The sequence below is a fragment of the Dysidea avara genome, chromosome 8, assembly GCF_963678975.1.
Source record: "Dysidea avara chromosome 8, odDysAvar1.4, whole genome shotgun sequence".
Classification (NCBI taxonomy): domain Eukaryota; kingdom Metazoa; phylum Porifera; class Demospongiae; order Dictyoceratida; family Dysideidae; genus Dysidea; species Dysidea avara.
In genome coordinates, this window is record NC_089279.1 from 32,225,771 (window position 1) to 32,250,145 (window position 24,375).

The following is a 24,375-nucleotide window of genomic DNA, read 5'->3' on the forward strand; positions in this document are numbered from 1 at the left end:
AAATGTCACAATCTCTCGCCACCATCAAACTTTCAAACACTATAGCTAAGTTATAATTAGTTAAAGTAATTATAATGTATGTATAACTTGTGTTTTTAGGCTGCAAGCACCAGTTGCTTGCAGACCCTTGGCATACTTGCCATAAAGTAATAATAAATAAATAAATAAATAAATATGTACTCACTACCTTGGCAAGTTAAAGTGCATAAATCCTAAACTCTACTGATGTGTGAATTAGATCAGCTTTCCAGAATCTAGTAATATTTGTGTAGTTCTTCACTACAAATTGGCAAACATGTAGCTAATTGGCACCTTTTAAAAATTATTTTATAGGTGGTTAATGAGATCATTTAATATTTTTATACTCATAGTTCTATCTCTGCCATAAGGGGATACCATCAACTATTATTATTATTATTATTACCAATACCATATTTACCATTATTACCAATATTACCAATACCATTATTAACCAATACCATATTTGGTAATGGTTAATAATGGTAAATATGGTAATATGGTATGGTAATGGTATGGTATGGTATGGTAAATATGGTATGGTAATAATGGTAATAATAAATATGGTATAACCAATACCATATTTAACCAATACCATATTAACCAATACCATTATTACCAATACCATTATTTACCATTATTACCATATTTACCAATACCATTATTACCAATACCATATTATTATTACCAATACCATCAACTATTATTATTATTATTACTATTATTATTATTACTCATACACATACTGATATATAGCTTAGTCAGCTATACACACTGTCAGTTATAATAGTACAGTAGTAGTAATGGCTGCTACCAACAAGGATGTTGTGTTGGTAGTTAGTTTAGTACTATCACTAGTTAGTCTAGTTCTACTGTTTGGTGTGACTTGGTACTTCCAGTCATCACTGGATCTACTACAACAAGAAGTAGAGTATGACAGGGAACTGTTGTTGAAGTTACAGAAACAAGTCAATGTGAGGCTATAATGGGAAATGTGTATATATGTAGTATACAACTTGTAATATGTGTCAGTAGTATGGCTACTTAAGCTTTGGGGATGAATGAACATATACAACTGTACTAGTGTAGTCTCACATGGCCAGAACAATTACACCCAGATGCTTATCGATTTACAGATTGTAAGTGGCTGTCGCTTTTACAGTAGTTGATGGTTATAATCTGTAAATCAATAAGCGCCTGGTGTGTAATTGGTATGATCATATCAGACTGATGTAAACCAAGTGTTTCAGTTTAAGGCAATAAAATTTAATACTACCAATAGGTCACAAAACCATACAAGTTAATATTCATTATATTGTGTTTCCTTATTCAGTCACAGACAGTTGTCAACTATGACAACACCATTAATACTCATCATGATGTGAAGAGACAGCTGCAGCCTGAACAAGGAAATGATTGTCACTGTAAACATGGCATACCAGGTCCCATTGGTCCTCCTGGTAAAAATGGAGATCAAGGAAAACCTGGAGTATCAGGACTAAATGGAGCTACTGGACCAAGAGGAGACCCTGGTGATAGGGGACCAAGAGGATTAATAGGTAGCACTTTCATTACGTATATGATAGATGTATGCACATAGGATGCAATTACTGAAACACAAGTTGATAGCAATGCTTGAATTGCAGCACAGTACTTTGCAATGAACAAATCACAGTTATGAATGTGACTATTTTTATCTAGTAAAAAGATGAACTTCCAAATCCACAGCTCAACTTTTAGTCTTAACTTTTAGTCCTAATTGTTCATGCTTACATTATTCATAAAATATCTTACAATCAATCTTGATCCCACAATCAATCTTGATACATGTGTAATTAATAGTGCATGGACATGTTGATTGTACAGTACCACTCAAATGTAACGTCATCTCGTGAGTGTGAGCAATTAAAAAACTTATTAATTAAATGTGAGGCACCTGTTTTACTCTGGAGTATTCATCCCATTTCATTTGGGATGACTACTTGTAAGCATAACGGGTGCCATTCCCTATAATTAGCAACTTTTTTTACTTGCTTACACTATCACGAGTCGATGTTACATTTGAGTGGTACCATATCTAACTCATATGCACCACAGGAGACCCTGGACAAACAGGACCAAAAGGAGAACATGGAACAAAAGGTGATAAGGGAGATACTGGACCAAGAGGAGACTCTGGTGATAGGGGGCCTAGAGGATTAATAGGTAATAAGTTAATTCGTATACATAGCAGTAGCACCATATTACACAACAGTACAATATGGTAGTACCGTATAATAGGGATCACGAAAGTTTAAGAAACTTCCCACAAAACAATATTGACCACAAACCAGCCTTATAATACCTTCACAATAGTTTCGCAGTATTGGCTAGGTATAATAAAGCCCAAATGTCCCTTCAGAGTGACCTGAAATGCTTGCAATGAGTTGGCATGCTATGAATTGAAGTTTGCTTTTTATAAATCATAACCTTATGAAAAGAAATGGGAAACACAGGTAAGTGTGCAATAAAAAACACCTGTCAGGCTGATGCGGCATGTAAAAGTGAAAAAATCAAGCCCATAGTTCTAAGCCATTCTTGTCTAAGGCATCGGGCAGGCTGAGTCAGTAGAAATTATGGCTTTATGATGAAAATTGTTCATAATTTCCACACATGCCTCCAACAGTTGAAGAAAGTAGATTGGCAGACTAGCTCTTTGTATCATTCTCTGTGTGCAGGGCTGTGTAACAGGCAGAACATATCGAATCTAAGTGAAACAACTGCTTTGTTTATTAGTATTCAACACAGGGGTGCATATTTTGTCATACAGTTATAGTCTCATATGTTTGATGCCAATCTTTCCTTTGATGCGGTGTCATAGAAGCTGCTCACTAATGATGAATTATCAAAAGTTACAATTCAACTTCAAATATTCTTCTATTCTCACTGCTTGAAGGTTCTTAGTTCACTAATTTGTTAAGCTGTAGTTGTGCCCATAGTAAAATATCAGTAACTTCAAGTATATGGAATATAATTGTTTTACTAAGTTTTAAACTCTCAGTAAAACATCAGTGAAAGCAGGTTTACTGAAAAACTACTAAAATAACAAACAATTAACTGTTCCATATACTGGGGATATACCACTGTAGTAAACAAAGAATTTCAGACAGTGTCTATTAGTTGGTTGCTGTATTAGGAAATTTTATTTTCATAAGCATTCAGTGTGACAATTGCATGACTGTTCTATTAAAATTTCTGACTGCTCTATTAGAACATATTAATCTTTCCTAATGGAATGTGTAAAATTGCAAACTTCTTACTGTTAAAGCTTAATGGCTACTTTAAAATTTCCCCTATTTGTGTAATGCCTTGTATACCCTTTATTGACAAGCCCTCAAAAATACCTCAAAATAATCTAATGATGGTCAAATTTAGTATGTGAACTAGTAAAAGTGGAAGGCATTTGTACAGTTAAAATGGTCAGCCCAATAAGACAAATCTCTAAGTCTCACAATACAACTATTGACGTATGCAGTCTTATACAATGGGGGGATAGCTATCACTGAGGCCACCAAGGCAGATAATTTGGTGCTGCTAAAGACCAAAATACTCACATAAAACAGTAAATTACCTCAAATAGAGCGGTCATACTATCTTGACTCTAACAGAACATTGTATGCCATGCCTACTTGCTACATTTTTGTTGCAACCATGGTCACTATGATTTTAAATATAAACTTGATATACAGGAGACCCTGGATTAGCAGGATCAAAAGGAGAGCATGGAATAAAAGGCAACAAAGGAGATCCAGGGCAAAGAGGGGACCCTGGTGATAGGGGACCAAGAGGATTAATAGGTTACACTATCATGTATATACACATCATTGTTTAGTTATCATATCATACAGGAGATTCAGGATCAACAGGGCAAGCTGGAATGAAAGGAGCCAAGGGTGATCAAGGTGACACACAGTAGTTTATATGTGTACTCGAATGTTATCAGTTGTGTTTATAAGTGATTAGTACAGATACTGAATATATCAGTATCGTTGACAGTAGTAGTAGTAGTGGTATCAGATAGTATCAGCGCATTTGCTGTTTCCAATAACACCTTTTCCGTCACAGATGATATTAAACAACCTACTGGACAATAACAGTACTAGTAATCTCTTTGAAATATGGGCTTTACTGTCACACAGTATTAGGGATCATGTAGGTTTGGGCTTTTCTGGCCTAAAATATCAGCCTTCACTACAACCTGAAACTCTTTCAATAGGTTGCTAAATTTCAAAAAAAAAATTAGTGGAATTTTCTACTGACTACCTAACTGACTGACTCTTCAGATGAGCATAATTCGATAATGACTAAGGTGATGGGTTAAAGTGTTTTACTGTTCAACATTGCTTCAGCTTGACAAGTGCTTTTTGGCATACCACAGTATGTACAATACATGCTTCATGGACTAGTCCTTTATGTCCCATTCATCTTTGCTGACAGCACAAGGTGTCAATTTGCAGTAATGCTGTGTGATGGCTTCTGTACGCTTGTATTAGGAATTGTCTGAGTTTTCTGTAGGGACTGGATTGATTGCAGAGGTCCTTCTCATAGTGTTCTTTGTTTGCAATGCTGTGCAATGGGCTGAACTTAGCTGAAAACGAAGCATAATGGCCACTGCACTATGTCAGTAATTCACAATAAGTTGGGTGCCATTCTTTCGTCTAATGTGATAGGTGTGGGGTTCATCAGTCACATTAATGTTAAAAAAATTCAACAAATAAGTGTTAGGAAAAGTTAGGAATTTTAAGTCGATTAGGGATCATTGAAATAAAAAAGTAGTGAAACAATGGAGGTTGCCTATACTTGAAGATGTACTAGTGGACATTTAACCCTAATTCAGTCGTGGTATAGACTGAATTAGTTAGGGATTTAATGTCCACTAGTATATCTTCAGGTGTAGGTGACCTCCCTTGTTTCACTATTGTTTAGTTCTATGATCCCTTAAAATTCCTGACTTTTCCTTGTACTGGAAACAGATATGTACTATGTAGTGTAAGTCGCCAATTATTGGCAGGTACCAATTATCGGCACTTGTAAACCATAGAAGCTATACAGGGTATACGGAGGCTACCAAGTTCCATAATGGGCTGTTATATCCTCTAAAACATTTCTTAGAATTGTTTTCATTTGGTGATTATTGTTGTTAAAGCGCTTTACAAGTCATTCTGGTTAAGCATGGAATTGCATAAAAATAATTTTGTATTGGAAATCAGTATGCTTTTACGTATAACCTGAATATCTCTTGAATGGCTGGCCTCATCTTCGTAAAACTTCTGTGAAACGGAGTTATCCAAGGACTGCACCTCCCATAAAAAGTCACAAAGAACCAACGAACCATCATGGAGTTACATACAAAATCGCACATTTTTGCCAATAATTGGTCAATCAGGGAAGTACAGTTGCCGATAATAGGTACCCCATGCTGATAATTGGCACATGATAGGCATTCCAATTTTCTTCATAACAAGACATTCACTCATGTGGGGTAATTAAAATTTGGTGCGCTAAGAGACGAAGGACTGCTCTGTTAAATGGTTCAAACTGGAAGTTCATATGCCACTGAATTAAGGAATTGCAATTGCGTGATGAAATGGTGCCGATAATTGGCGACTTATGCTACACTACCATATAATGGGTTATTTGTGAAGTACAGAAGAGGAAAAATCTGAATTTGAAGGTTTTAAACTTCAAAGAATGTATAATTTATTTTGAAGTCCAATGAATTTCAAATAAACCAGCAGAAATTCAATTATGAAAGATATGCATGCATGCATGCATACTTGCCAATAGCTGACTTACTGATGGAATAATCCCCATCCCTATGCAGGGGAGTCCCGAGTGGAGCAAATTCTAGTAAGCCACTGGCTCAGTCATACCTTTATCATTACATTGAGCTATAGGATGACTGATTATATGTTGATGCCAAAATGTTTAATCATGTGAAGGCAAGTTACTTTTACTTGAGGGAATTTATTTTCGAAGAACAGCAGGTCTGGGGAATTTACTTAGACCCTTTTGAAATATCCAAAAATAAAACCCTTTGAAAATTACCCACTATATGGTAGCAGTAGGTAGTTTACTGCTTTTTAATCTCTGAAGTGGATATCTGTGCAAAACATATGACAACTATAATAGTTTGTTCATATTAACCCCCAATCTTCCTTAATAACTTTTGGTACACATGCTACTAGCTGAAACATTTAGTAGCACTATGAAGCCATTTAGATGCCATCAAAAAGGTTCTTTGGTATATATAACACTAGAACTTTAAGCATGAGACAATATTTTCAAACTAGTGGCATGGGTGTATCATGCGTTTTGGGGACACTTATATCTTCATTGCTAGCTTACCTTATATACCAAAATTCCAATTGATTTTTAATGCATAAGTGTGTATTGTAGGCAGAGCATTAGCCTTCAATGGGTTATTCTTATATACATGAAAAGGACTTTTATGTAATATACTAAACAATTTTAACAGCACTAAGGAGTACTTTTGATAAGAAGCAATGAATGAATTGCACAGGCATATATTCTTCACTGGAATTTAATCTCATTTTTGATGATATGTGGCTGTCCATGGTTTTGGACAATGCTATTGTTTTACTACTCAAGTCTGTCTTCTGTATTCATGTTTCTGAAATAATGTAACAATGATATTTGGATCAGGTATAGGTTTAACCATATATCGGCAAGATTTTCTGTTAAAAGTTGGCTGATTTGATATAGTCATGTGACGTATGTGCATACATATTGTTCTCAAACAAAGAAAAAATGAAGAAGTGCTCCATAATTTGGGAGTTCTTCACAAACTTGGTTAGCCATCTCCCTAAACATCTGGACATCAATATATAATACATCAAGCGAAAAGCTGCCAAAAAATTTCCAACTATGAAAGAATGAAAGGTTGAATATCAGATGTCCCTAGAAGAAGGAGTACAAGAATTGTTGAAGTTTTTATTTTATTTATTTTTCCCGGGCTAGATGGACTGCCCTTGCCACCACCCCCAGCACTAGGTGTTAAAGTGCAGGACAGCTGAAAATACCAGCAATCAAACAAGGCCGCCAGACTCCAAGCGACCCTCGGAGTAGGCCAGATCAATATTAGTGGTTGGTGGACGGCCAACTGAAGAGCGATGACCCCTCAAACACATCACTGCAGATCTTAACAATGAAAAGCAAAGCCTACATCGCAGCCAGAATAAGCATTTGCTGTAATTAACGCTATGCTTCTCAGCCAACATTGAAGCAAGCTTCCTAAAAACTGTTGTAGCAGTGGGCCCCATGCCACCAGTAGCTGCAAACACCAATGGTGAAAAGCAAGCTCTCTCAACCTCTCTAACACGCTCATCATATGCCCGTCTTTTTTCACGTTCATGAAACTGGTAACATCGGGAGCTAAAATAAGAGCACGCAAAAAGGTTGAAAACCCTGACATCGAAAAACGCACGCTGCCTATTTTGACCCCAAAAATCCCTGGAAACAACATCAGACGGGCACCATCTTCACTATTGGCAGTAGCGAATTGCAATGGCTCACCATCAAGAGGCTGGAGAGCAGGCTCAACACCAACATCACTGCACACTTCACTCAACAGACTTGCAGTTAAATCCCTGACTTCATTGTGGCGGATAGATGGAAACCTGCCACAGGGACAAGTAAAGGCATGCTCCACACAAAAGGGTTTACCACAAACACAATTGTTGAAGTCATGGAATATAAATGACACCAGATATCAGTGTGTGCATAAAAAAATTGTTGAGATGTTAGCTGTAGATTGCCAGTTGTTATCAATGGTTGGTTTCAAGAGTCTTGCAAGCTTTGGAATCTCACTACAAATGTTCAAGCTGCAAGTATTTTACTGATACAATAAAAAGACCATATTTTTGTGCTGCATCTTCTGTTTGCAATAACGCCTTTTTCATCACAGGTGATATTAAACAACCTACTGGACAATAACAGTACCAGTAATTTCTTTGAAGTATGGCATTACTGTCACACAGTATTAGGGATCATGTAAGTTTGGGCTTTACTGGCCTAAAATATCAGCCTTCAGTACAACCTGAAACGCTTCCAATAAGTTGCTAAATTTAAAAAAAAAAAAAAATTAGTGGAATTTTCTACTGACTACCTGACTGACTGATGCTTCAGACGAGCATAATTAGACAATGACTAAGGTGATGGGTTCAAGTGTTTCACTTTTCAACATTGCTTCAGCTCGACAAGTGCATTTTGGCATAGCACAGCATGTAAAATGCATGCTTCATGGACTCGTCTTTTGTGTCCCGTTCATTGCTACAGCACAAGGTGTCAATTTGCAGTAGTGCTTAAAATTCCTAACTTTTCGTTATACTGGTAACAGATATGTACTATGTACACTACCATATAACGGGTTATTTGTGAAGTACAGAAGAGGAAAATCTGAATTTTGAAGGTTTTAAACTTCACAGAATGTATAATTATTTTGAAGTCCAATGAATTTCAAATAAATTGGCAGAAATTTGTGTCACAAATTATGAAAGATATGCATGCATGCATACTTGCCAATAGCTGACTTACTGATGGAATAATTCCCATCCCTATGCAGAGGAGTCTCGAGTGGAGCAAATTCTAGTAAGCCACTGGCTCAGTCATACCTTAACTATTACAATCATTATCATTGAACTAAATGATGAGCGATTATGTGTTCGTGCTAAAATGTTTAATCATGTGAAGGCAAGTTACTTTTACTTGTGGGATTTTATTTTCAAAGAACAGCAGGTCTGCTGAATTTATTTTCAAAGAGAAAAGCCTTTTGAAATATTCAAAAATAAAACTCTTTGAAATTACCTGCTATATGGTAGCAGTAGGTAGCTTACTGCTTTTTAATCTCTGAAGTGGATATCTGTGCAAAATATAGGACAACTATAATAGTTTGTTCATATTAACCCCAATCTTCCTTAATAACTTTTGGTACACATGCTACTAGCTGAAACATTTAGTAACACTATGAAGCCATTTAGATGCCATCAAAAAGGTCCTTTGGTATATATAACACTAGAACTTTAAGCATGAGACAATATTTTCATACTATAACCAGTGGCATGGGTGTATTATGTGTTTTGTGGACACTTATATCTTAATTCATTGCTAGCTTACCTTATATACCAAAATTCCGATTGTATAAGTGTGTATTGTAGGCAGAGTATTAGCCTTCAATGGGGATTCTTATATACATGAAATGAACTTTTTATGCAATATAATAAACAACACTAAGGAGTACCTTTAATAAGAAGTAATGAATGAATTACACAGGCATATATTCTTCATTGGAATTTAATTTGATGGTATACGGCTGTCCATGGTTTTGGACAATGCTATTGTTTTTTCTACTCAAGTCTGTCTTCTGTATTCATGTTTCTGAAGCAATGTAACAGCGTTGCAGCGATAATTGGATATAGATTTAACCATATAATTATCAGCAAGATTTTCTGTACATCAGAATTGGATCAACTGTTAAAAGTTGGCTGATACGATATAGTCACGTGACGTATGTGCATGCATATTATTTTGATTGTTCTCAAACAATGAAGAAGTGCTCTGTACGTAATTTTGGAATTCCTCACAAACTTGGATAGCCATCTCACTAAATACCTGGACATCGATATGAAATATACCAAGCAAAAAGCTGCAAAAAAATCTCCACCTATGAAAGAATGAAAGGTTGAACACCAGATGTCCCTAGAAGAAGAAGAAGAAGTACAAGGATTGTTGAAGTCATGGGACATAAATGACACCAGATCTCAGTGTGTGCATAAAATAATTGGTGATATGTTAGCCGTAGATTGCCAGTTGTTATCAATGGTTTGTTTCAAGTGTCTTGCAAGCTTTGGAATATCACTACAAATGTTCAAGCTGTAAGTATTTTACTGATACAATTATACCTAGTAAGATTTATACTAGCATGAAAGGAGAAGTTTTTAAGTTGGTTGGTGAAGCCAAGTACAGATATATGGAGCAGTATAATACTAGTGTTAATATAACTTTCCTTACCAAGTTTGACTGCACACTAAATATGCAATGCATTTGTTAAGGCATGCAGTTTTACATTCACAGGCAGTTTTACATTCACAGGCAATGCAAGAATCTCACAATGGTGAACACATTGCTGCAAAATGCTTCAAAACTCGTGTTTCGCTCACTCCCAGCTCTGCAATTTGTAATAAAAGATGGGCTGTTTGTACAAAAGGCTTTAAATGATATATGAAGATACATAGCAGTGGTAGATTTAGGGAGTTTCAAGGTTTCCATGGAAAACCCTTTTGAAAAATGATTACACAACAGTTGAGTATCATTGTAATGTGCGCCTATAATGAGCGATGTGCATGCTCAGCACTCCGTAAATAGACTCCGTAAATATTTATTTTACAGATAATCTCACATTAAAATTGTTGCCAAATGCAGACTCATAGCATCTAAATTTCAAAAATTTCCTAGGGGGAGTGTTCCCAGACCCCCTAGTGCATGTATGCCTTGCATGCATGGTGTTCGCACACTCACCCATGTTGCCTTGCATGTATGGTGTTTGCACACTCACCCATGTCAGTGTATACATCCACCCTCTAACTGGAAACCCCTTTATAAATTCCTAGATCCGCCACTGCATAGTGGGACACTTTCATTGCTCTTTAGTTGCCAGCCACAACCTAAAACAAATATGGGAAAATTTCAGTATACCACAAAGATATATGTTTGTACTAGGTGGAATTCAACTCTGTATATTAATGCTGCCACGATATAGATAAACTCTATATCATTATATCACCAAGGTTTATGTCACAATATGAACATATATCACGATATAGAACTAACTGTAACAATTGTAAGACAACCATATACATAATTGTCATTGTAAGTTAAAAATTCAGTTGAGTATACATCACAAGTAAAAGTTACTTATGGTAACTAGGGTTTAAGTACATTTTACTAACTGCTATGTAGTTGAGACTGGCACTGCATAGAAACCTCACAGGTTGGTTTACATATAACTTACTTAAATGCCAAATGCCATATGTCAGCACTACTATTGTGCAACCTGATTGGCTTTGTTATCATATCACCACCTTGTTATATCGATGTATCATGTACCACGGTAGTGGTACATAATAGGGATCAGGCAGAAATTTTTCAAAACACTCTAATAGAACGCACGCCAAAAGCAGCCTTCCGGGCTTTAGATTTTATTTCTAAAACATTCTAGACCTTTCTTTTGTGTTTACAACACTAGCCAACAAGTATTAAAAGTAAGGGAAATGGTTTTAGGTGTTTTTTAAAATTTTGAAAATGGTTAGATTCTCCATCTTCTTCTTTCTTTCTTTCTTGTTTCGCGCGCCTACAGCTCGTAGGAAGTAGATATCAGCCCTAAAAACGTATGGCGTATTTAAAAAACATTCGTACCCAGGTCTGTGTGGTATTAAAATCTTCCCTCTCTAATGCGATTGCGAGATATAGAGCAAGAATCACTCTTCGAGACGCCATTCGATCGAGAAGCCATATAGATGATAATATAGAATTGTTTAAAATTCCATTGCTTTAGCTCACAGGACTAAAATGCATCAAGTTGTATCACACTGAACATTAAACATAACTATTGTTCACTGAAACTCGGGTTTTAGACTTCCTTCATTACGAGACAGTGAAGGGGGTGTGGCCCGCACCTCGTCACTTAAACTATTACTGTACGCCTTTCGTGTATACTTTCTATTATATTCTTCAGCTGTTTACCAGCTAAGAGTCGACATAACAAGGCTTGTAAGCTATTGGAACACACTGGTAAATTTCGAATTGAAAAGGGGTGTGTCCCTTCCGTACGCGATTGAAAAATAAAAAGCGGGATACTCCGTATACTCAGCACTTTAATTGGAGTGGACCACGTTTTGTCAAGCGTGTGTTTTACTCGTGTTGAGATTTCGCACCGCTTCGTTGCAGTAAACGGTCACACTAGTGGATTTATCTACTCGTCAAAGGAAAGTGGTATTGTTTACTGTATTGTTAACTGTATTGTTAACTGTATTGTTAACTAAGGCCACTCCAAGTCATACTTTAGTTTCTGGTCACACCCAACCTAAGAAATTGATGCGGGCGGGCGGATGATCAGGACTTGAGGACTATACTACACCCTCATATACTGTACTATACTATACCCTCACACAATGCAAAGGATGAACATGACTTTCACTAATAACTAAATTTAATTGCATAGCTACTTCCAGTTAATTTTTCATGTTAAAACTTCAGTGAATAACAGACAGACACACACAACATAAGCATACGTATACACTTACAAAATACTGCCAAGATGTACTGAAAACACAAAAGTTGATGACTGGTAAAAACGTACATAGCAAACACAAAAAGAAAACTCTAAAAACTACAACATCTCAAAGGTGTATACTATGCATTCATGTAGACAAAATTATAAATCTGAAGTTACCTTTTAGTAACAACAGGCTTATCCTTACAGTCACTGCATTGGGGGTACTGCTTATCATCAGTGAAACCCTGTGGCTTTGCACAGTATACACATATGGGCTCGTATTTAGCACTATAGTACAGGGCTTCAATAGGTTCATGACAGTTCAGATTACGTACAAACACAGTGTCAATCAAGTCAGATGGTAACTCTAGTTCTTGAAGCGGAGCTCCACAGGAAAATGACATTCCTTCAAGGGCTGCTTGCAAATTATCACTCTGTGCTTTGGTAAGCTTTGTTTTGGCATAAATTAGCCGCCACATACCACACTCTTCACATTCAAGCATTAGATTTGCATTTTTAACATGCTGAAGCTTTCCATGAAATGGCAGAGTCTTCTCTTTGGACGATCGTTTCTTTAAAGATGGTCGATGTTCTTCTGTAGTGTTATGTCCATAAATGTCACTAAAAGATTTATAATGATCATTATCTGCTGGAACTGGGTCAGGAAAGTGGTGGATATTTTGAAACACAGATGAGGCTAATCTGACAGGCCTACAAATATGGCATTCGTCCTTGCCACATTTCTTAATTTCTAAATAGTAATGTCGCTCTCGACAGCAGTGGGAGAAAAATTGGCTTAGTATTGGGTTTTCTGTTACTGCTGACTTTGTCTTCAGTGACTGTGGATCACCACATCCAGGATCAATAGATTTCAATTCTTCCCACATTTCTGTGATTTCAGTGTCCGTAGCAGGAGAAATACAATTTACATCTTTTTCCTTCAACTTTAGTCTCTGAAATATTTGAGATAGTAAACCCTTAACTGGCTCTACAGAGTCCTCTAGATCACCCTTGAATCCCTCTCTTTTGTCTCCTGCCTTTCTTATAGCTTTCATATTGCCACATTGTGCCATTTCTCTTTCAAATGATTCACTGCCTTCTCTTCTCATCATGCCAACACATTGCAATCCCAAATTTAGAAGTGACATGGCTCTTTCTACTGGGTTTCGCCAACTATGGTAAGGCGGTGTCCTGGCAGCAATTAAATAATCTAAATCCAACTTAAGATAAAGGGCAATTAGAGAAAGCTTAACTGAAACATATGTGGTTCGGTGATCTGGGCCACCATCTGTGTAGATACATAATATGGGTTTGTCAAAATTAGCTTGAGTAAGAATTTTATGCAACTCAGACATATATCTAAGTGGAGATGAGGGTTGAAATGCACTCTCCTTTAAACAAACATTTACTCGACCAGAATACCAAGACTCAGATATATCAGCTGGAACGTCTACCAACAATGATACTGAAGGGATTACAGACACTTTTGAAAAGTCATGGTCCCCAACCTCAAATGTCTTTGTAGCAGATACCACAACACGGCGACCACGTTCAGCTGCAGCTAATGGATACCCGGGCTCGCCAATTTTAATTTTGTGCTTATCATCTAAGCAAACAAAACCAGTGTATTCACAGAATTTGATGGCTAGTTCACGTAAATACCTAAATACAGCTGCTCCATAATGAGCATCACAATGTTCTTTGCGCCATTGGCGTTTTTGTACCATAAATTTGATTTTCAGAACTCCAGTATAATGAATACTACTTGACCTTTTTGACTTTGGCCAAAATTGTAGTCTGATCCATTCCAACGACGGTATAGAAGTACCTTCAGGACATTTCTTTTGTACTTCATCACGGAGGTCACGAATAGATATAGCTTGTGCCAGATGCACCACATCAGAATGACGTCTGTCATCAACAGCAGTACCGATGGATTCATTTAAATACTTTGAACAACATTCCCAAAAAACGTCATATTTTTTGCGATCACTTGAAGAATTTAAGGAACGAAGATCAAAAACTGTGCTTGGATCACTTGGCTCCATATCAATGATGTGAGCCACACGAAGATCAATTTCCTTTTCAGAAAGATTAGAAGCCGATGAACAATCCCCAGTTAAATCTCTACAAAACTGCCTTAAGAGTGCAGGTTGAATTTTACTTGTAATGCAGCCATACTTTGACAGGAGTGCTTTACGCATCGCTCTTGTATGATATTGTGGCAATAATGATTTAATTGTATCAACAACAGGTAAACTCTTCTGAAAAACAGTTTCTATGGTGTCACTGCTTTCAAAATTCCACACAAAATATAAATTTCCCATGTTGTTTCCAGGAGAGTAGGTCAAAAGGACAAAGGGAACATTTAAACCTGATTTTAACCTTTGCATGTACCTGTAACGGCACTGAACATCACTAGGACAAAATTCTCCTACAGACAAATGTTGATATGCTTCAGCTTGTGATAGAGCCACGCTCAAGCTTTTGTGGCATGGAGCTATAAATTGTTTCCTTTTAATGATTTCAACACTTATAGACTCTGAAATTTTTCGAATAGGGACACATGAATTGTGCGAAAGCCTTATTTTTTTATTTTGTGATTCTAGGTAGTCTTGATAGCCTAACAAACTTTCTGTCAACAACTCAATTTCTTTTTTGAAACTTACAAACATTGGTTCTTTCCAGTAGGTACTTTGCAAACATGACAGCAGTGATGTTGAGTGATCACGGAGTGTGGTAGCAGCCATATTATCAAGGCTACGTTTTCGATGCTTAGATGCTTCTGGAACATTGTAGCCAGTAAAGCTGGTAAAGATTTGTGGTATTGGATAACCTTGCTTTATGAAGATTTGGTAACGACCATCAAGGTACCACAAACACTCAACAAGTACTTTAACTAGACGCACCCCATAGCTATTTGTGGCATCTCTGCCTTTCCATGAAAGGTTATATTTTTCCAGCAAATCAATTACATCATTATACAACTTTTCTTTTCTTGTAAGTGTATCTTTCTCTAGTTTATCGGGTAATCTACCATGACATTCTTCTCTCTGAGCAGCCATCATAATGGCAAATGCTGAAACGCTACTACTGGTGCTTTTTACTTGTGTAGCCTTTGATTTAACTTCATATTTTAAAAAGGAACCAAAAGTACTTATAACCTCACCTAAATCAATGTCTAAATCTGTTGAATCCAGTGCTTCCTTACTCCTACCTATATAGGCAGCTTCCACAGTCAATGAGTCAACCTCCACTTCTAAATGTTGCTGACAGATCACTCCAAAAAACTCTGCAACTGTGTTTTGTGTCTCACATTTTATGATTTTCCACTTTAACAGCACTTTGTGATTAGCCTTGTCCACTACGCAACAGTTAACAATTGTCATCACTAATAGCAATAACAATAACACCTTCATTCTATGAACACACGTGGTAAACTTGTAAAACGTGTTAAATACGTGATAAACCAGATAGGTGAGTCACGTGCCGTTAAGCGCCTATAAAAACAATAATAGTCCCCATAAACTGTAGTTCCAGATTTCCATGCGGGCGGGTGACCAGAAACTAAGGTATGACTTGGTGTGGCCTAATTGTTTATTAAACTTATTTATGTAATTGTTTATTGCCAGTTGATATTACAATGGGTTTCTTTATTAAACAATCATGTACTGTTGAACGTATATTTAAGAAGTAGTCCATGTGCATGGACATGAAAAAAATCATGAAACTAGTGGGGCAAAAAAATTATTAATTTTCAACAAGTAGAATAGGGATCAAAGATTTGATTTTGAAAAAAACTACGTAAACAAGAAGTAATAGGGATGATAATCCACAAAATTCTATGCATCATCAGTTCAAAGCAAGTTATTTGAATAGTGTACACTCAATTTGCGATTCCTATTTCAACTTGTGGTTAAATTTTGTTAAAATGTTGAAATAGGAATCGCAAATTGAGTGTACACTATTCAAATAACTTGCTTTGAACTGATGATGCATAGAATTTTGTGGATTATCATCCCTATTACTTCTTGTTTACGCAGTTTTTTTCAAAATCAAATCTTTGATCCCTATTCTACTTGTTGAAAATTAATAATTTTTTTGCCCCACTAGTCAATATATCGTGGCAGCACTGTTTGAATCAGTCTTGGAACAAAAAAAATGGCAGCATCCAAACAACCTACTCCGTATAACCTGGAATGATGAATAAATGCATAGATATATTGAGGCCTATAGAAGAAACCACTCAAAGTCATTCCTTGCATAAGGATAATGACAGTAAGGTTTGAGAACAATGAAAATGACAGTGGTGTTCATACAATGAAGGAGGAGTTATTAAAATCTCTCAAGTCTCAGTTTTCAGGTATTGAAGACAGAAGAACTGGCCTTTGGCCACTTCAATAGATCCCCAGTTCAAAGATGATTTTTTCAGGTAAGATAATCAAGGCTACTGTTACGGACATGCTGCTTGAAGAAATGAGTAGTTCTAGTGTTCCCACAAGAGAGTGTGATGGAAGAACCTGGTCCTAGCCACTCAAAAAAATGTGTTTACTTAAGAAGCAGATTTACTTGTGATATCAGAAATAATTACTGACTCCACTGATAATACTCCTGCTACTCCAACAGAAGTGGAGAAATGTTTGCCTATGTCAGGTTGGATTTCAAGAACAATAACCCTTACCAATCGTGGGGACAGAACAGTAAACAGTTTCTTGCATGTCAAAGTTGGCACAGTACGACTTATGTCCACCAGCAACATTTGTTCCTTCAGAAAGACTAGTCTCAGCTGCAGGTAACCTGCATGACGACAAGAGATCATTGACTGACAACCTTCTGTTCTTTAAAACAACTTTTATTTGGTTGGATTACACTATAGTTATTAGTTATACTTGATTACTTCAGCTAATGTAAGTGTAACTACCTCTTACTACTTATTAACTAGTTTTACTATCTTGTACTATACACATATTTCTATTTTTTTAACTTAAAGACTAGCTATAATCTTGTGTTACACCAACTAGTCCTTGAACCTTAACTACTATGTATCTATATCTATACTGTACACTGTTTTATGAAGTTTTGTTAACAAAATCAATGCATCTATGTATGTAATATATCGTATCGGCTAAATATATCAGTTCTTACCTTGTTCAGTATATCGGTTATCAGGATATCAACTAATTCTCATATCAGTGCAACATTACAATGTAAATCTACACCACTTTGGCTTTGCTGGAAAGTTCAGATGGATTCAGCCAGACAGCAGTAGTTGGCTGGAAGTATAACTAGTGCTCTCATAGACTGGAGAGTTTCTTCTATGCTTATTAAACTAACCCTAGCAGCTTTGTTCATCTTTTTTTTCTATTTCTTGCTCCAATAAATTGCCCATCCACCACCCCTATTCTTCCACCTTTAATATTAATATATATACCAACTAAAAATACCCTTAAAGTGTGGATGGTGCACTTGTACTTTACTAATGTTTATAACTTTATATAGCTCCATTTGTGATGAAATTCAAAACAATCTTAGCTACTAGAAAGCTTTCATTGATTGAAGGCTGTATGTATTGTATAATGTGCATGTATAAAAGGTACTATAATTCACTTTATTTTCACACAAAAATTTTGGTGATAAATATTCCCATGTAAAAATATTTTTGTACGGTATGGTACGTATGTATCGACTCTTGTAAATTAAGTCACAAACAATATTAAATTACTGAAATAAATCCCACCTATATTATTTCATCATGTTTTCTGCATGCATACTGAGTATAAACAAAATAATGTACAATGGAACCTCAGCTAATTATCCAGTTTCTCGGTTAACTGAACTTTGGAAATGATTGCTCTATTAGAGTAGTGACTTTCTCTATATTTTTACCAATTTCTTTATGCTATTTAAGATTTTTTATACACAGTTTCAGAAATACAGACTTTTTCAGAGGTGGACTTTGGGGGCTGAAACCCCCCCCCCCCCCCCCCCCCTTCACTTTTAGGCTTTACTTGATCAGTATGCTGAGGATTATAATGAATTTTTCTTAGTATAATTATATGATCACTAATAATACAAATACTCATAAACCCATCTTATAATCATCTTTCCAAGACATAATCAGTGGATTTATGCTAAAGGTTATGCAACAAGGACCCAGATCAGCATTGGAGGTGTACAAGATCGAGATACTCTAATAGAGCAGTCACCTAACTACTCTAATAGAACATTCAGTGTAAGCATAAAAGTTGGTTCTGTTATGGAATCTGCCTGCACCTATACATTCAGTGAAGTGCATTGGTCTGTTTAAAAGGCTTGTTTATTTACTTGTGTAGTATTACCAGCACCGGTATACTTAATTCAGGTACACAATTCCCATTGAAAATGCTCTCAGATTCAATCTTGTATCATTCAAATTTCAAAATTTTTCAGTTTCAACATTATTATTCTATCATGCACATAATTGTGAGAGGGTGCATCATATGCTTGGTTGTCTGAACCTACCCAAACCTTTCCATTAGCAAATGCTGCAGAGAGCCATATATATCTAAAGGCAGTATATAAAATATCTAAAGGCAGAAATATGCATTTTATGTGGAAATGTCTCCAAATTGCAATATTTAGCATCTATTTTTCAAAATTTCCTGGGGGGCATGCCCCCAGACCCCCCTAGTTCCAGCATGCTTTGGAGGTGTGCAAAGCACACCGCCACCAAAGAGATTAGTACTTTGAGTTAGCCCCCCCTTTTATAAATCCTAGATCCGCCCCTGTTTTCAGACTGATGGACCCCACTCCAGGGATTCAGATAACTGAGGTTCCACTGTACATACGCATATATTTTTATTGATAAAAGTGATGCACCTCTATAGGAGACAAGGGAGACCCTGGACCAAGAGGATCAACACAACTGACATCTCAAGGAATGAAAGGAGAAAAGGGTAATGATGGCTTACCAGGACCAATGGGTCCTAAAGGAGAACAAGGTGATACACTGATATTCTTACACATCACATTGTTGTCAAACACATTTACTAGGACCAACTGGATATCCTGGTGAGGAAGGAGAACTTGGGCCAAGAGGACTGAAAGGAGAAATGGGAATGAAAGGAGATAAAGGGGAGAAGGGTAGTGGTGGATTACCAGGATCAACAGGACTAACTGGTCTTAAAGGAGCTATAGGGCAGAAAGGCATGAAAGGTGGCAATGAAGAAGGGAATGGAGGAGCTGTATATGTAAGATGGGGACATGACCAGTGTCCATCAACTGCACAATTGGTGTATAGTGGAAGAGCTGGTGGATCTCACTATCAACATGGCGGTGCTAGTGACCCACAATGTTTACCTTTAGATCCAAATTATCTTCAGTCAATTACTGGTATACAAAACAGGGGTCTAATGTATGGGGCTGAGTACCAAACGCATACTGACAGTAACAGTCATCTTCATGGTAGACTTGATCATGATGTACCATGTGCAGTGTGTTATGTCACTCAACGTTCTACGGTCTACATGGTCCCTTCCAAGTACACTTGTCCTAGTGGATGGACCAGAGAATACTATGGGTACTTGATGTCTGAATATTACACTTACCATCCCTCTCAGTTTACTTGTGTGGATATAGCATTTAAATCGGTAATAGGATCAGCTGCTAATCATAATGGCTTACTCTTCTACTTTGTCGAGGGAAGATGTGGATCACTTCCTTGTCCTCCTTATCAGGATAAACGAGAATTGTCATGTGCAGTTTGCACCAAGTAATTGACCTCTTCACAATTATATATGGTTTGTTTGAAAACATGATACTTTAATGTGTGGACACTTTACTACTTTAGTTATTTAATGAACAGAGCAATTTCGAACAGTCACATACAATAGAATACTTTTGTGCTAGTTACTGGAATGTTGATGAATTAGTACATAGTTCTCTGCCATATAGGTATCATTATGGCACACACATGCATGCCAAATTATTATAAATGGTGAATGGTTTACTACACATGCCAGATATGAAAACTACACGTATGCATTACTGTTGTGATGCTAAAGGGACTCTGGTTCAGCTGGCCCAAATACAGCTATGTACTTTAGCTTTCTATCTAATTACATTAACAATAGCAGCATTAACAATTGCAAATTCAGCATTAACATTGCCAATTATAATAATGTGAATAAAATATTTGGGAATTTCAAAAGGGAATAGGGATCACAGAAAAAGCTACAAAACCAGAAGGGATCATTGGGATGGTAAGGTAAACCATAATGTTTTGACTCTGTCACAAAATTTTATTTACATGTTCCATTCATTTATTTGAGTAATAGGGACTATTAAGACCCTAATGATCCCTTCTTGTTTCTTGACTTTTATCAGTGATTGCTACTCCTTTTGAAATTATTCATCTAGTTTGTGTACTTTTTATTAATCTGTTATGGATTTGTAATTTGTTTTATTGATTATGAAGTCTTTTTGGATATAGCAATTTTGCATTCGATAGTTAACCTTCAGGTATACAGATGAAACTGATCAACTGTGATGTGTATACAGAGTCTCTCTAGAATTAATAGCTGTCAGAATTACTTTCTTATAACTCTATATAAGATGCAATCGACTGCTTCATTAGAGTATCTACATGGCTGCTCTATATTAACACTAGCAGATGATGATATAGCTACCTGATGCAAGATATGTAACATTAACAAGTGAAACAGGCAGTGGTTGTAAATAATGTAATCCATAATGATTGTATTCATCATCACAGGCAAACTGGGCAACATCAACAGTGCTGCCTGCCCAGTATCAAATAAATAAAATAAATATAGCTTGGCTCACAGTTCTAAAAAAAGTTAAATCAGTTCTGTCAATTTGGGGACAGGATGGCAGATAGGTGAAATAGCATACAGTGTAGCTACTTTACAGTATCAAGACACACGGTAGTGTGTCGTGCGGCCCAAGAAGCCGGCGCGTAACACCCATGAGTATATTGATAGGAAGAAAGAAAACACAATTTTCGCACCTCCGTAGCTCTGTGCTTCCTTGCTGAAACAAGACGATTTTTGCTGTGGACATGCCCTCCAACTGCAGCACTCCACATTCTAAATTTGAGCGAAATCGCTTCGCGCGTTCCCGAGATATGCGACTTCAAAAATTGGCTCAGTTTCTTCGTTTTTTTTTTTTCTTCTTATTTTTCTTTTTCTTGTCACACACTTACAAAAAGTGCTATAAAACTCGAACGCCATATCCGATTGCCTTGAAATTTGGCACACAGAAAGGGGATATAAAGGCGCATCTCGGTAGCAGCTTTGGCTGGAATACGATAAATAGGCAAAGAGTTATGAGCGATTATTCACGAAAATAACACCAATATGTTGTCACGCCTACAGGGTAAACCGCGTATGGGAAGAAGCTGAAAATCGGTGGGTGAAAAGGTTAACTATTGAACCTCAAACCTTTTGTGGTTTGAAAGAAATCGAGCTAAAAAACAGGAAGATACAACGAAAAAACCAACAGTGTGTAACAATTACGCAATCGAGATTAGCTAATAAAAAAAAAAACGACTGCTTGCCACGCCTACCAGATAAAGCGCTTGGGGTAATGCTTTGAAAATCGTTGTACAGATGGAGTAATCGTCTTAGAAAGGCTCATCAATGGTGTAGAAGAATCAGACTTAAAGCCACGGAATTATAACACGAAATCCAACTTGGTGCAGCAAGTGCGAGATCGAGATACTCTAATAGAGCAGTCATCCTAATAGAGCAGTCACCCTGAAGAGAATTCAAGAGATCAGCTAGAAACAAGAAACCTGTATAGAGATCAGCTACAAACAAGTCACCCTGTAGAGAGTTTAGCTACAAACAAATCGTCCTGTAGAGAGATCAATAGAAGAAGTTACCTTGCAGAGAGTTCAGCTACAAAGAAACCATCATGTAGAAACAAATCTCCCTGTAGAGAGATTAGCTAGAAGAAGTTACCTTGTAGAGAGTTCAGCTACAAAGAAACCATCATGTATGAGAGTTCAGCTACAAACAAATCTCCCTGTAGAGAGATCAGCTAGAAGAAGTTACCTTGTAGAGAGTTCAGCTTCAAACAAATCACCCTGTAGAAAGATCAGCTAGAAGAGGTCACCTTGTAGAGAGTTCAGTTACAAAGAAACCACCATGTAGAGAGCTCAGCTACAAACTAGTGACCTTGTAGAGACATCAGCTAGAAGAAGTTACCTTGTACAGAGTTCAGCTACAAAGAAACCATTCTTTAAAGAGCTCAGCTGCAAACAAATCACCTGTACAGAATTCAGCTACAAATAAATCACCATGTAGAGATCAGCTAGAAGAAGTTACCTTGTAGAGAGTTCAGCTTCAAACAAATCACCCTGTAGAGAGATCAGCTAGAAGAAGTTTACTTGTAGAGAGTTCAGCTACAAAGAAACCATCATTTAGAGAGTTCAGCTTCAAACAAATCACCTGTAGAGAGTTCAGCTACAAACAAATCTCCCTGTAGAGAGATCAGCTAGAAGAAATTACGTTGTAGAAAGTTCAGTTACAAAGAAACCACCATGTAGAGAGTTCAGCTACAAATTAGTCACCTTGTAGAGACATCAGCTAGAAAAGTTACCTTGTAGAGAGTTCAGCTACAAAGAAACCATTCTGTTTAGAGTTCAGCTGCAAACAAATCACCGGTACAGAATTCAGCTACAAACAAATCACCCTGTAGAGAGGTCAGCTAGAAGAAATTACCTTGTACATAGTTCAGCTACAAAGAAACCACCCTGTAGAAAATTCAGCCACAAACAAATTGCCCTGTAGAAAGATCAGTTAGAAGAAGTTACCTTTTAGAGAGTTCAGCTACAAAGAAACCATTCTGTAAAGAGCTCAGCTGCAAACAAATCACCTGTACAGAATTCAGCTACAAACAAATCACCCTGTAGAGAGATCAGCTAGAAGAAGTTACCTTGTAGATCGTTCAGCTACAAACAAATCACCCTGTAGAGAGATCAGCTAGAAGAAGTTACCTTGTAGAGAGTTCAGCTACAAAGAAACCGAGTTCAGCTGCAAAGCAATCACCATGTATAAAATTCTGCCACAAACAAATTGCCCTGTAGAAAGATCAGTTAGAAGAAGTTACCTTGTAGAGAGTTCAGCTGCAAAGAAACCATTTTGTAAAGAGCTCAGCTGCAAACAAATCACATGTACAGAATTCAGCTACAAACAAATCACCCTGTAGAGAGATCAGCTATAAGAAGTTACCTTGTAGATAGTTCAGCTACAAACAAATCTCCTTGTAGAGAGATCGGCTAGAAGAAATTACCTTGTAGAGAGTTCAGCTACAAAGGAACCACCATGTAGAGAGTTCAGCTGCAAAGAAATCACCCTGTAGAAAATTCAGCCAGAAACAAATTGCCCTGTAGAAAGATCAGTTAGAAGAAGTTACCTTTTAGAGAGTTCAGCTACAAAGAAACCATTCTGTAAAGAGCTCAGCTGCAAACAAATCACCTGTACAGAATTCAGCTACAAACAAATCACCCTGTAGAGAGATCAGCTAGAAGAAGTTAACTTGTAGAGAGTTCAGCTACAAAGAAACCATCATTTAGAAAGTTCAGCTTAAAACAAATCAACTGTAGAGAGTTCAGCTACAAACAAATCTCCCTGTAGAGAGATCAGCTAGAAGAAGTTGCCTTGTAGAGAGTGAAGCTACAAACAAATCACCCTATTGAAAAATCAGCTAGAAGAAGTCACCTTGTAGAAAGTTTAGTTACAAAGAAACCACCATGTAGAGAGTTCAGCTACAAACTAGTCACCTTATAGAGACATCAGCTAGAAAAGTTACCTTGTAGAGAGTTCAGCTACAAAGAAACCATTCTGTAAAGAGCTCAGCTGCAAACAAATCACCTGTACAGAATTCAGCTACAAACAAATCACCCTGTAGAGAGATCAGCTAGAAGAAATTACCTTGTAGATAGTTCAGCTACAAACAAATCACCCTGTAGAAAGATCAGTTAGAAGAAGTTACTTTGTAGAGAGTTCAGCTACAAAGAAACC

At 36.9% G+C, this 24,375-nt stretch overlaps 2 protein-coding genes across 2 annotated transcripts; one reads left to right on the top strand and one right to left on the bottom strand.

Moving 5' to 3' along the window:
• The first annotated feature begins 763 nt into the window (after positions 1-763).
• LOC136263068 (short-chain collagen C4-like) lies at positions 764-20,176 on the top strand. Its single transcript, XM_066057522.1, has 7 exons — positions 764-992; positions 1,352-1,577; positions 2,116-2,223; positions 3,747-3,854; positions 3,906-3,959; positions 19,216-19,329; positions 19,382-20,176. Exons 1-7 carry the CDS (start codon positions 822-824, stop codon positions 20,101-20,103), a joined length of 1,503 nt encoding a protein of 500 aa, XP_065913594.1. The 5' UTR covers positions 764-821; the 3' UTR covers positions 20,104-20,176.
• LOC136264607 (uncharacterized) lies at positions 12,146-15,937 on the bottom strand. The gene has a single exon (XM_066059379.1). It carries the CDS (start codon positions 15,766-15,768, stop codon positions 12,523-12,525), a length of 3,246 nt encoding a protein of 1,081 aa, XP_065915451.1. The 5' UTR covers positions 15,769-15,937; the 3' UTR covers positions 12,146-12,522.
• Positions 20,177-24,375: the final 4,199 nt, after the last annotated feature.

Bases quoted from the DNA above. Each gene is read 5' to 3' on its own strand.
- LOC136264607 (XM_066059379.1), bottom strand. From the start codon at position 15,768: ATGAAGGTGTTATTGTTATTGCTATTAGTGATGACAATTGTTAACTGT.
- LOC136263068 (XM_066057522.1), top strand. From the start codon at position 822: ATGGCTGCTACCAACAAGGATGTTGTGTTGGTAGTTAGTTTAGTACTA. The intron at 993-1,351 runs GTGAGGCTATAA...TTCCTTATTCAG, and splicing joins AGTTACAGAAACAAGTCAAT to TCACAGACAGTTGTCAACTA. The intron at 2,224-3,746 runs GTAATAAGTTAA...CTTGATATACAG, and splicing joins GGGGCCTAGAGGATTAATAG to GAGACCCTGGATTAGCAGGA.